The sequence below is a fragment of the Eucalyptus grandis genome, chromosome 1 (genome assembly GCF_016545825.1).
Source record: "Eucalyptus grandis isolate ANBG69807.140 chromosome 1, ASM1654582v1, whole genome shotgun sequence".
Lineage (NCBI taxonomy): Eukaryota > Viridiplantae > Streptophyta > Magnoliopsida > Myrtales > Myrtaceae > Eucalyptus > Eucalyptus grandis.
In genome coordinates, this window is record NC_052612.1 from 34,262,354 (window position 1) to 34,275,704 (window position 13,351).

The 13,351-nt window shown below is 39.1% G+C and overlaps 1 protein-coding gene across 1 annotated transcript; it reads right to left on the minus strand.

Moving 5' to 3' along the window:
* Positions 1 to 3: 3 nt before the first annotated feature.
* On the minus strand, positions 4 to 2,780 carry LOC104434542 (omega-hydroxypalmitate O-feruloyl transferase). The gene is made up of 3 exons (XM_010047450.3): positions 2,683 to 2,780; positions 2,159 to 2,607; positions 4 to 1,052 (listed from the first exon to the last, which is right to left on the minus strand). Exons 2-3 carry the CDS (start codon positions 2,588 to 2,590, stop codon positions 192 to 194), a joined length of 1,293 nt encoding a protein of 430 aa, XP_010045752.2. The 5' UTR covers positions 2,591 to 2,607; positions 2,683 to 2,780; the 3' UTR covers positions 4 to 191.
* Positions 2,781 to 13,351: the final 10,571 nt, after the last annotated feature.

A 13,351-nucleotide genomic window follows, 5' to 3' on the forward strand; every position in this document is an offset into this window, starting at 1 on the left:
ACATAAAATAATTATTAAGTAAATAGGAAATAATTTTCGAGCTCTAGGTGCTACCAGCCAATTACAGATATGTCGAGTAGAAAAGGAAACTGAGTAGCATCAAACTTGCTGAAGACGCAAGTCCATTTCTGTGCTTACGTTTGGAAAATAATAATCTGAATAAAGAGGAAACTTTAGCCCCATTTGAAAAATCAATCTTGCACCAGCTCTTCAAAGGCGTTCATGGCCGAAAGCGGCAGAGCCAGCACCACCGCTATCCCCTTCTTCCCTTCCCCTTCCGGGAAGTACACGCACAGCTCCCTCGCCAGGTACCCGCACCCGAACTGCGACGGGTCGCCCCACCCGAAGTTCGACATCCCGTAGGCCAGCCGGGTCCAGGAGCTGATCACCAGCGTGCCCACCGACGAGAGCGGTGGCTTGTACGTGTCCACGAAGTCCATCCTCGACCGCACGTACTCCTCGTCCAGCTGCTCCACCGCCTTCTGTATCTGCTCGACGGCGAACGAGATGGGCCGCTCGCACAGCTCACCCGCGGAGCAGAGGCTCGCGGTCGTGACCACGGCGTTGCCGAAATAATTCTCGGGCAGCGCCTCCGTCCCGAACTTGGACCTGAAGTCCGCCATTATGCGGATCTTCGTCAGCTGGTGAGGCTTCATCCCCAGCGCCTGGCTCCGCGCCCGCCACACCAGCGCCGTGACGGCCGCGAAACTCGAGCAGCACTTCACCTTCCCTTCGGACAGCGCCAGCTTCTTGGTTGCCGCGATCCTGTCGGCGTCGAAGACGAATAGCTTGTGCACCAGCGGGTCCCGCTGGTACAGCGACTCCGTGTCCGAGGTGTCGGCGATCTGCACGAAGTCGTCGTACGGGTACTTGATCTGGGGCGGCACCCGTGACTTCAGCAGGGTCCGGTCGTGGAAAGGGACGGCGGTTACCGGCTTCCCTCTCGCGATTTGGGCCCATGAGTTGACGAAGTTCATCCCGGAAACGCCGTCGACCAGGCTGTGGCTAATTCCAATCCCCAAAGCGAATCGACCGCACTTGAACTTCGTCACCTGATGTCCAAAACCATCATGCAGCGAAACAATAAGTTACCATGCACGGTTAGGGTTACGGAGAGAAGCGCGTGGGAGACGACTACGTTCGCGGCACGTATACTTTATTAGATTTATATCGTCAGTCTTCGCTTACCCCCCGACCGACCATATCACCACTACCGAATAATTCACTAACGAAGCTTTATAATATACTCCAAAAGACGTCCGGATTATAACTATCTAATTTGTTTTTAGAAAAATATGACGCCATCTTCGACACCGAGACGTGCAGACAATCAATAATCAGTGGCCACGGAAGCAAAATGATTTCTATCTGGGGAATATTATGAATATCTTCATTTTATCTCAAAAGGATAGTAGTTTTCATGCATTATTAGTTCGAATAGAGGTGCTATTATGAAGCATCTGTCTCCTCGTATATGCTAATAAATGTATGAATATGGTTATGTCAAGCTACTACAAATTGAAAGAGTTATATTTTCCTCCATCCCTAATAATTTGAAGGATTTGATTGTAGATTGTAAATATGGACATCGCCCACATGCAAACTCAATTAAAGTCAGATGTGGTGATGTTCAAATATTTGCTATGAACCGACCATAGGGATCATTGAAGAAAGTATTCAGCAATCAGGAATGGAGAGAAAATGTAATGGCCAAAATGAAATACCAAACAGGGTCGGAAAAACTGATGTCAAAAAGCTTGTTCAGAACATAGAAAGAAGACCAGACATTCACCGGTTAGTTTCATAGCACTCTTTAGAAAATACAGATTTTTTCCCGACAACGTTGCAAAAAACCAAAAATAGAATTTCAACATTTGGTTTTTTTATGTTTTTCTCTTGATAAACAAGCAGTAGATTGAAGTTGACAGACTGCTCTCTTCACTTTATCTGTAATACAACTACAAAATCCAATTAAATCAATATTGATAGGAAATCAAAGCATGCAATTCCACCAAAAGAGTTAAATGCACGCCCTTTATGCTTATTTTAAATTTTAGATGCCTTAGTCATTTGATCGATGTTGTTGTGGAAATACTTTAAACAGATTGCAATTACTCTGAAGTGAACAAATAGATAGAAATTATATGTAGTGCCCAACCTGTGCAGTTAGTAAGGGTGTCTCAAGTATGGTTTTTGCCTTTGGATCGGTGTAAATGAGTTTGTTTGTGACGTCGAGATCGGGAACTCGGACATCGCCCAGCATGTCCATGCTACAATCAGCCTCCGCTTCCACAAATGGCACGCCCTTCTTCGTCAACTCCACGATGAATCTCCCTTCCGAGCTTATGGCCATGGAGCCGGCCAGTGGATAATAGAGGACCAAAACCTTGGACAAAGCCTGTTTGAGCACCTCTCCGACGTTGCCGCTGCCTTTCTCGTAGCGATAGATCGTCATCATGGTGAAGGGAATCGCCTGGTCGAGGCTCGACAGGAAGTAGAAACCGTCGGGGGTCTCAGACTCAGGTTGGACCATGACGGGCTTGAACTTCCGCACGGTCATGGCGCCGCCGTTGATTGTTAATGCCTCCATCGTTACTGTTGAAAAGCCTGCACATTCATATAATTCATGACGCAAATGCCTACCAGAGAGAGAGAGAGAGAGAGAGAGAGAGAGAGAGAAACCTTAGAAAGAGTTATTTTTCATGCACGCAAGGGACCACCTTTGGAGCCACGTACTTCAGCGCCTTAACTCAAGATATGACAGTTCTTAAGATCAGTTGTTTTCCCAATGCATGGCGAGAACGAAGATCGAATGACAGTTTATATAGAAAGAGGAAGTAGGTGAAGGAGTGCCATGTTCACATAGGCAAGTGGAGGAGGAATATGTATTTCTAGGAAAATTTGACCAGAAAAATGGCAATTTGCGAGGGACGAGATGACCAAGTCTTCCTGTAGAGATGGATAAAACCAATAGGAAATTACCAACAAAATTGAAATTGATTATATTTATATCAATTCAACCCGACCCCCTCTTGATATGAAGCAAAATTGGGTCCTAAGTATTTTGACAATTTATCGATACAATCCGTCTTTCCAATTTTAATTGAAAATTGCTTTGACGTGAATGCCGGTCATCCTACGTGACACCGCCGGTTTGATGTACACAATTTTTTGAATTTTTGTTAATTTTTTTGAATTTATATTTTCACTTTTACAGCTGGCCAATTTTGATTGAAAATTGCTCACATAGATGATGAACATTTTTTGTGATATTGCTAGTTTGACGTGAATAAAATTTTAATTTTAATTTTTTGAATTTATCTTATCGCTTTTACAGCCGGCGAGGCCTGCGAGCACTCTACATCTCTTACATTTTCAGGCCACCATTTTTTTGAACCTCCAGTTTCGGTTCGGGACCCCAAATTTTATCCTATCATTGAGCGATATGCTTATGCTTCGAGGACACATCTGCTTGTCGTTTTCCGTGCTTATCGACGGACAGACTTGTTCACGTGGCCAATCGAGGAGGAGTCTATTCTGTTTTTTTTTTTTTTTTTTTTTTTTACTGAAGGAGTCTATTCTGGTTAAAAGAACGATCATCTGCCGGGTGGAGTGCGTGAACAGGTCCTCCTTGAGAAATGAGCTCGACCCGACAGACCCGTTGACCTGCTCATCCGGCGCCATTTGTTGTGTTTAGTAAAAGGTTCAAGCATCGTTCACCTCGATAATGCTGACCAAACACTCCACCAGATCATTAGCTTATTGAGCGTTGACCCTTGGATGACATTAGCGGTACGTATAGTGCGGCCAATAACAAATACTCACGCGTGCATCGTCGGTCTACCGGAACTATCTGTTCCGGTGACCATTTCTATCCGGGTTCCTATGCGTACACGAGGAAAGACTAAAAAAAGAAAAAAAATAAAAAAAGACGCGAAATTTTATTCGTCAAGATGAATCTTGCACGCTGAACTTGGGCGATCATGTCGGGACGATAATCCATCGTCTCCTCATGCAATCTAATTTGTTGTTACCTCCATGAGAGATGGTGACTTCGCGCGATCCCTTTACATCGATTTCTTTTTAAGTCATCATTTCGAAACTAGAGTTTTTGTTTTAGATTTGTAATTTATCTTATCATCAATTGATTTATTTATACCAAATTGTCCCATTTGTCCCAAAAATGCTTCCAGCACACCTCTCCCATTCGTTTTAAGGAGGGTTGATTGGTTAGGTTATGCAGTTCAGCTCGAAGATGAAGCAAGTAATCTTTAAGTTGAGATGCAAAGTAGTGTGTGGGTAAAATAAAGAGAAGGGTTCTCGATCATTTTCTCTAAGAAAACAAAAATTTGAGATAAATCCTTCTGTAGATAATATAGCTGTATGAACAAAAAAATAATGAAAAATGACACAATGTGATCCCTTAATTTTTGATACCTGTTTAATTTAGTTCTTGCATTTATGAAAACATCCAATATTATCTTTGAATTTGGAATTAATAGACAAGTAATATTGAATATTTTTAAATAATTCATGAACTAAATTGAACATATATCAAAAGTTCAGATATCACATTATATGTTAGAATAAAATTTAAAATCATATTAAATAATTTTTTTTTTTTATAGATTATAGTGCAAATCAAATCAACTTTCAGGATTATTTATATTATTATTCTATAAAATAAGGCGGGAAGAATTGTATATTGGGGCTGAATTGAAGACTTCTTCAAAGGATGACGTGATAGGCGTATCGCTGGGAGTGCTCGATCTTAACAAAGCAGCATTTGGAAGTTACTTCCCGAGAGGCTTATACATCACCTCCCACCAACCCTGACGTGGTGGCATGCAGGTCCTCGGGAATAAACCAGAGCAGACGATGACAACCATTAATTGCTTTGACGCGGCAACGAGGTGCCAAACAAAAGAAGGGATCAAGAGTTCTGACTCGTCCCAGCCGGCTAACGCGAGAAGATACGCGAGAAGATTCGGACCAAGGCCAACCACGATCAACCCTACCGGTCGAAATCAAAAGATATTGAGAATTTTCAAATGAATAACCTATGAAATCAATCGAAGTACTAGAATAAATGAATTTGTGTTTCAACCCTTGGTTATGCGCACGTTGATTCTTGATACGATGTCGGGTCTCTAGATACGTACGTGAAAGCACGTTGGTTTCTTGCAGCGGGATCACAAGCGTTCGAGGAGGAGCTCCATCGAGTTGAGAAATGATTAGTTAAAACAGAACACATTAATTATCTAGTAAAGAAAATGACACCCGCCGATTGTCTTATCTCATTAATGCATGCGTCTCACTCCAATTAGGGAGGATCCCTTGTTCGTGACTGTTGGAATTCAAGTCGGTGGAAGTTCACTTACCTATTTCGATGTGCAGTCAAACAATTTACCTCGGAACTATCATTGAATTACGGATGAATTGCAAACAATATTACCTCATGTTAGTTTGAATGTAATCATAAGGAAAATATCCGATTTCCACAACGTAAATGTCACTTGTTCTTGTGAAGGAGAAATGAAACGCCTTCTTTTCTCTTTTGATGGAAAGGGGATAAGAAAAGGATAACGCTTTCTTTCTGAGTGTACGTTCTGCCAAAACCGTACCAACGGTTGTCTTCTAGAGTCTTTTATATGACTCCATCACACCCGTTCAAATGGTGTCTTTTCATTATAGCGTATCAAGATGAAATTATGCGTTTTCATTGCACCCCATCATGGACATACTAATTCAGTACAACAGTGACGTTGTTTGAGTTAGAAAAGTTTTAAAAATAAAGATCTTGTGATTTACGTGAATACTATATAAAATTCCTAGAAGTTTGGTTGGTGGGTGAAGATAGGCATATGTTTGCGTTAGATGTATATCTCAAGATTTAGTGTGTTTTTGTCTTGTGACAAAAATTTCTAAGAAGAAAACTAGTTTTGAATATCTTAAATAATATGAAATGATGAAGATATCACAAATGAATTGGTAAAAAGAAAGAACAAAAAACTATTTCAAAGAGACTACTACCAAAAGAAAAGGTTTATAGCACCAAAAATGCCCAATAAAAGGAAGTTGTAGCAAGATTGGACATTATTTTATAGGAAAAAGTGTCCAAAAAGTCCTAAACTTATTACATTTACGCTAGTTTAATCATAAACATTTTGATTGTATCAATTTATTCCTAAACTTTTGACTTAGTGCTAATTCATTCATTACAGCTAATTTTGGTTGGATATTGCGATGTGGACACCGGTTGGCTTACATAATACCGGCGCAGCACTGATGTGAACAATTTTAATAATATTTTAAAATTTTTTGAATTTTGAATTTTTATTTTATTTTATTTTTCTCCCTTTTCCTTTAGTCGATCACTAGTTCTCAACGATTGGCCATTGACAAGGGCAAGCCTTAACCTCTCCAAATCCAACCTCGTCTCACTAAAGGTCGCGAGGGCCGCCTTGTGCTAGGCTAGTGAGGCTCACCTTAGCCCCAACATGCCATGTACATCAACCGACGTTTACGACAACAATATTAAGCCAAAAGTAGCGGAAAGAACTGAACTGGCATTAAGTCAAATAATATATCACCAAATTGACACAAATACAATAAGTTTAAGACTTTTTTGACACTTTTCTTTTATATTATGTGAATTGAGTAAGGCTAGATTCATCCAAATGGGTCATAAATATATTTCTTAATCCATATAGGTGTTAAATGGGTGATACACTAGTTAATTATATTGAGTAAATTGGTGTAAATGATTTCAAACATAATACAAGTGTTAAATGAGTCATAAATGAGTTTACAACTTACTTAGACATAACTTATTTCTACGAGTCTCTTTTCGGTCTCTTTTACATTCACTTAATCTCACGCTCACTCATTTTATACTCTCACCTCAGTTTAACTTTGAGTTTTCGTAATTTAGGTTAAGTATGGAAATATTTTAGTAATATGAGTCGGGTCGAGTATGAGTTAGGTATGGATCGGGTTGGATTTGGTATAAGTCACTAATTTGTATTGCGTGGAAATGTGTCAAAACTATTGAATGGGTCTATTTGGATCGAACCATAGCCTGACCCAAACCCGACTCAACTCTCTCGTGCCAGTAGAACATCAAGAGAAAACTAGATGATAAGGTTTTCAAGTTTCCTTAAAAGAAATTTGTGGCGTAATTCTCGCTAGGATTTGTGGTGCTCACTTACTTAAATCCCAAGCTTACCTTCCATCACTAGTAGAAGGAGAAAGCCTCAGTCGGAGTCCTAGGCCTGCTATTTGCGACCTCGACCTGGTCGCCTGAGGCCTCGATGGTGATGGCTATCTCTCAGTCAACATGGCTTGGAGTTCCACCTTGTTGGGGTAGTCGTCGATGATAGCGGATGAGAGAGATCGATTGCTTGCTAAGCGATGAGGACGTGGATTTAGCTCATGGAGGGAGATTCAAACATGACCCTTCGATATTTCTAATTTTGTAAGGAGCGACAACATATTACCCCTCTCCAATAGCCCAAGAGATAATATTTTGGACTTTGCTAGTATAATAGTCTTTAGGAAAATTTATTGTGAGTCATAAATTCTTGAAGATGTGAGTCCTATAATAATTTATTGTTATTTGTAGTTTGATTTTTTGTAGTCTTGAATTGACTGTTGTTCTCCCAGTATATTAAAAACTGTCACATAATCATTTCTTTAATAATTTCATCCAAAATAATATAAATAGAGAAACTATATTCAATTCAAATATTATTGAATGGACCTAGATTTAGAACCAAGGAGGACGAAGTTAGTTTCCTACAGGTATGCCTTCCCACAGTAGGCGAACCTATCCCGTTCAAGCCCTTCAGAGACAATCTTTTAGCAGAAAACCACCATGACCTTTAGTTCAGAACCTAGAAACACTCAGATAGAACCAAGATGGTAACATTTCTAACTATCCGAGCTGCATTTCTCAGAGGATCCTACCGGGATGGAGAAGAAGAGGAGTTTAGAAAGCCATAGAGAGTTTTCACAAAACACTCACTTTACTTCAAGGGACTATATCCAACACATTACATCCTCCTTACTTTTTATAGGCAATAAGATGTCACACATAAACAAGGACCATGCTCACGGGTCCTGAAACAAACAGAGGCTATGGAAACTTCCGGTAGGGAATTATTCGCACGGTATGAACAGTAACAATGAATAATGATTTCCCTAGCCTATTGTTCTAGTAAAAGTGAACGGTAACTTACTACAGTGATCTTGTACGGAAAGTGGTCTTGTAAAGTCAATGATCTCGTCCATCATGAGCATTGTAGTCGTAGTCTGAGTCATTCGAACTATGCATTGCCACAAGCTGTTCTTTATATTTTTGCTCCAGTCCTACAAGCGAATCTAGTGAGAGAACTTGATTTGACGAGGATGCTTCCTCTTGATTTAGGGAGGAGCCTATAATGTTGATAGGAATGATTGGCTAAGGCCAATTGGATGGTTGTGCATAGTAGGATGTGTCCATGCCTTGAGATAAGGACAAAGGTCCTTGATCATAGGGGTCTTGGGAAAAAAGACCTCCCCATTTGGCATAAGGGTCTTGAGAGACTATGCAATGTCATTTGTGTCTGCCATTTTATGCTCCCGTGATGATACAGCTTGTCTGAATTTCTCGAATGCTTCCTTAGCTACTGGTGCTAGGCTATAATGATCCCATGCAATTGGTACATTATAATTCCATGCATCTTAAGGAATGGTTTTGTTTTCTTGGCATAAAACCATTTGGAGTTCTTGGTACTGGTGCTCACAACAACCAACAGGTCCTGGATAGGACTTGTGGATTCGAGCTTCTGCATTATGCAGTTGAGGTTCATAGGATGTGGTACCATTGAATGGACCTATACTTAGAACCAGGGAGGATAGAGTCTGTGTGGTTGAGGTTTATAGGATGTGGTACTTATACTTAGGGGGTATTGATAATGTTGTCATTATTTGTGACAAAAGCCCATGGTATTTTAAAAAACAAAATAGTATGGACTTCAGGGTTTGGTTGTGTGGTTCTCAATTCTTTTTGTAAGAGATATTTCCAGTAAGTGGGAGGACAAAAGCAATTAAGGAAATCTAAAAGATTTTTGTCACTCTCTTTTTCAATATTTCCTCTATCGAGTCCAAATATCCTGGTGAGGTTGACAATGAATCTTCTGGTTGGAATTTCAATAGCTATTAAGTATTTATTGGTTAAATACCATAATAACCATCGAAGTTGATCAGGAAAGTCATCTTCCTTTCAGATAAGAGGATGTATGAATGGATAGTACGAATTTAATCCAAAAGGATAAAGAATCGAACCTCCATTGAGTTTGAACAGATTTGTGTGGTATTGCCATATAAGATTATCCAAATTTTCAGTAAGGCTGTCATTCTAGATTTGTTCCATAATCTTCTGGGGATATCGCCAACTTGGCTAGTCTTGTATCCTTTCAATCTTATACTTCTCATTGTGATGAAAAGTATGAAAGGCATGCCTCATGATATACATGTTGATTTCTGCTAGTGCTTTTGGTTTTAACAAAAAAATCAGCAAGTACATTTTTCTTCCCAACAAAGTGTCTAGTCTCAAAAGAGTATTTTGAAAATCATTCTGCCCATCGAAGCAGTTGAGAATTTGGAACCTGTTTCTATTTGAACTTGGTCATCTAAGGGAAAGATGCCATATCCAATTCACTTTTGTAGACACACGAATGTCTCTTACCATCAATTTCTTCAAATAGGATGCTGGCCCAGTATTCATCACTGATGTTAGTCTGGAGAATTATCTTCCCTATTGATGGAATTTGTAACGGAGGAAGAGTTTGCATAATCTCCTCTAGTTTAGCAACTGCTTTAGTTTGAGATTTTTCCCAAGGTGGTGGATTCTTCTTCAGCATTGTTTGTAGTGGAATCAGCAGCTTTGCAAGATTTGGAACAAAGTCTTTGAGATAATTAATTATCCTAAGAACTTGCTAAACTTGCTTTGTCGTAAAATTCTCTTTAGGAAATTTCAACAATTCCTGAGCAATGTGTGGCCCTGGATAGTATGTCCCTTTGTTAAGGTGCATACCAAGAAATTCAATATCTATTTAGGCAATGTTCATCTTTCTTTGAAAAAACATGATCCCATGCTTTTTTACTATCTCTGCAAACTGTTCAAGAAGTTGGCAGTGTGATTGCTTATCAGGACGGTAGAGCAGGATATCATCGATGTATACTGCTGCACTTGACAAGATTGGTTGAAAAATTTGACACATGGCCTCTTGGAATAGAGATGGTGCCGCATTTAGATCAAAAGGAAGAACTTTCCATTGGAAATGTTGGTTTGAGATACAGAACCATATCTTGGGTCTATCTTCAGGATGGATGTCCAATTGCCAAAATCCGGCTTTGAGATTGAATTTAGAGTAGATGTGGGCCTTGGATAATCCAGCAAAGAGGGAATTTCTAGAGGGTAAAAAGAATTTGTCATTTTGGAGAAAAATGTTAAGAGGCCGATAATTAATTAGCAATCTCATTTTTCCTCTATTTTCCTCAGCACGCTTATTGACGTAGAAAGCTTCACAAGCCCATTGAGAATTGAAGATTTCAATAAGGCATTGCTACAATAGTTCTGAGCATTCCCTTTGAGCCAAAACTAGGTGTTCTAGCTTCATTCCCATGTGACTCGCCTTGGTTGGATTGATATCTTCATTCTTTTTTAAAGGAATGCGAGCAAAGAACTCTGGGTTTTTGCCATAAAGGATTAAAACATTTTTGAGTAAATTCGGAATGAGATTATGAATAGGATTCTAACAACTTTTGCATGGTCAGATCTAACAAACTTATTTAAATGGAAAAAAGTCTTTAAATATTGACGAATTCAAAGAATTTGTCCTTATACTTAAGACATTTTCTAAGAATGATGCGAAATTGAGAAATTTGAGTCATGATATCCCAACCAATGATCAAATCTTTGTTGGGAGGAACGGAACCAAAGATTTTTGTGGTTATGGAACATTGTGGAAAAAGCTGGGCAGTTATTGGAGTGGTTCTCACATTTGTAGAAAAAGTATCTCTCGAAGTAGAGTTGAAATATCGAATACAGGAAATCCAATATTCTTCAAGAAGAACTTTAGTGTCCAGGATTGAAGAACTTGCTCAAGTATCTATAAGAGCAATGACAGTGATAGGCTTGGCAAACTTTGAAGTAAAGATTTTTATAAGGAAATGGGGCAATGAGTTTGACTGTAAAATATATCGGGATCTTATTCCAAAGAAGTGAGAGATATATGAAAAATATGTTCAGAATTTGAGTCTAAATCAATCTCACTAGGAGTTTGATAACAAGAAATGACATAGAGAGTTTGTTCAGATGGTTCATCATCTGCAGAGAATAAAGATTCAATATCATCATATTCAAGAGAAATATCAGTTTAATTCTCTATATGATGTATTAGATGATTCTAACATTTTTTTGCTTTGGGACAATTTTTGGCAAAATGTCCTTTTGGATTGCAGATGAAGTATTGATTTGATTTCTTGTGGCCTGAATGATCTTTCATTTTGCGTTAATATCGCCATTTCTTTTTTCTTTGGAAGTGCGTAGAGCCATGCCTAGATTTCTTTATCTAGAGCTTCTTGAAGTGCTTCTTTTTCCTGGAAGATTTTTCACAATAACTATCACAATCTCGCTTGGAGCATTTGATCTTTAGCTTTTGGCGAGAACTGGCCATGTCAAGTTCTCTATTATCATTGACATAGGTTTGGATCATTTGCTATTTGATACACAATTCTTCAAGGCACAAATGGATTTCTTATTGGATTTCTCCTAATGGAATATCCTGAATTCTTCTTTTTTTGGTGAGGAAAGTTCTCTCTACCTGTTGGGATAATTCTTTGGGGATGGAAGTTAGAAAGACGTGCTTCAGATTTGCATTAGCTCCAATTTCATAGAAGAGCTTAAGCATTTCTTGATAATGCTTATCAAAATGTTTTTTTCTAGAGAGAGTAGCATCTTCTTTCGAAAAATTCTCTCCTTTCAAGCTCTACTAGGTCAGAAAGTTTTCCCACAAAAAAATGATATAGGAAAGTAATGGCATGACCAAAATCAGGTGAGAGTAAAAAGTTAAGCCGGTCTTGCTCTAACACAGATTGCCACCAATGTTTAAGGCTACCTATAAATCTTGTGACAAAACCAAAAATGACATCATAATTGTCCTGATTGGTAAGAGTTTGGGCATTTAACCAAGAATGAAATTCCTCAAGTCTTTTTGGCCATTTGTGATAGGGAATATCATCAATGGTAAAAAACTGTTTTGATGTAATAGACATATGCTGGGAGGAATTATTTGGCCGAACAACTTTTGGTTCAGAAGGGTTTGATTCCATATCCTAGTTCGGTGGATCGGCCATGAATATTGACGAGGTTACTAGCACAGTAGGAAATGAATCAATGGAAGGAATTGAGAAAGATGATGAGGACGAGAGGGATATCGAATCCAATTCAATATCAAAGATATTTGGAAAAAGCAGGTTATGTTGGAAATAAATCTAATCTGTCGGAATGACATGATCAAGCTGTTGAATAATAGGATCAGGCTATTGAATAACAGGATCAGGCTGTGGTTCTTGATTGCCCAAATCTCTTAAGAAAGATTCTAATGGGTTTGACATCATCAATTGATCTGGCTTTTCCATTATAACAAGTGAGGATTCTCCAGACCTCTTCTCATTTCCCTTTTTTTTTTCCTTATTCGATCTAGTTCTTTGAGATGATTTCGCATCTCAGCTACATTTGTCTTATCTTGTCTAATAGGGACATCTGTGAGAGAGGCAAAGATAGACATTTGGGGTGGTGGAGGAGGGAGATGCTCTGTTCACAAAGTAGTCGGAAATGGTTTGAGTCTTCCTTCTTCAAGGATCTGGATTTGCCTTTTGAGCTTTTCTATTTCCACCTTAGGACTTTCAAGATGATGATACCCTAAATGTTGTCTGGATTCCAAGGCATGAAGCCTCTTTTGGAAGTCAGAAAGCATTTTCTTGGTAGTTTCATCATACCTTCAAAAATCTTGTTGCACATTCACAATCTTTGAATCAATTGATTTAAACACAATGTTATGTGCTAGAAGAGTCTCTGATTGTCAATTTAGGACAGCTTTAGCAACAGGGGTTCTTTTTTGTCTTTCATGTTCATCCACATCAGTGGAGGCAGGTATCTTAGAGACATGCTGATATATGCCTTGTGGATTAATGAATTCTTCTGAAGTGGGGAACGAGTTTGGAACTTTCTTAAGCAAGAGGGGGACATTCTGTTTCATGAAACATGGCTATAAAAGAACTTGGTGGTGTTTCCGTTGGAGCC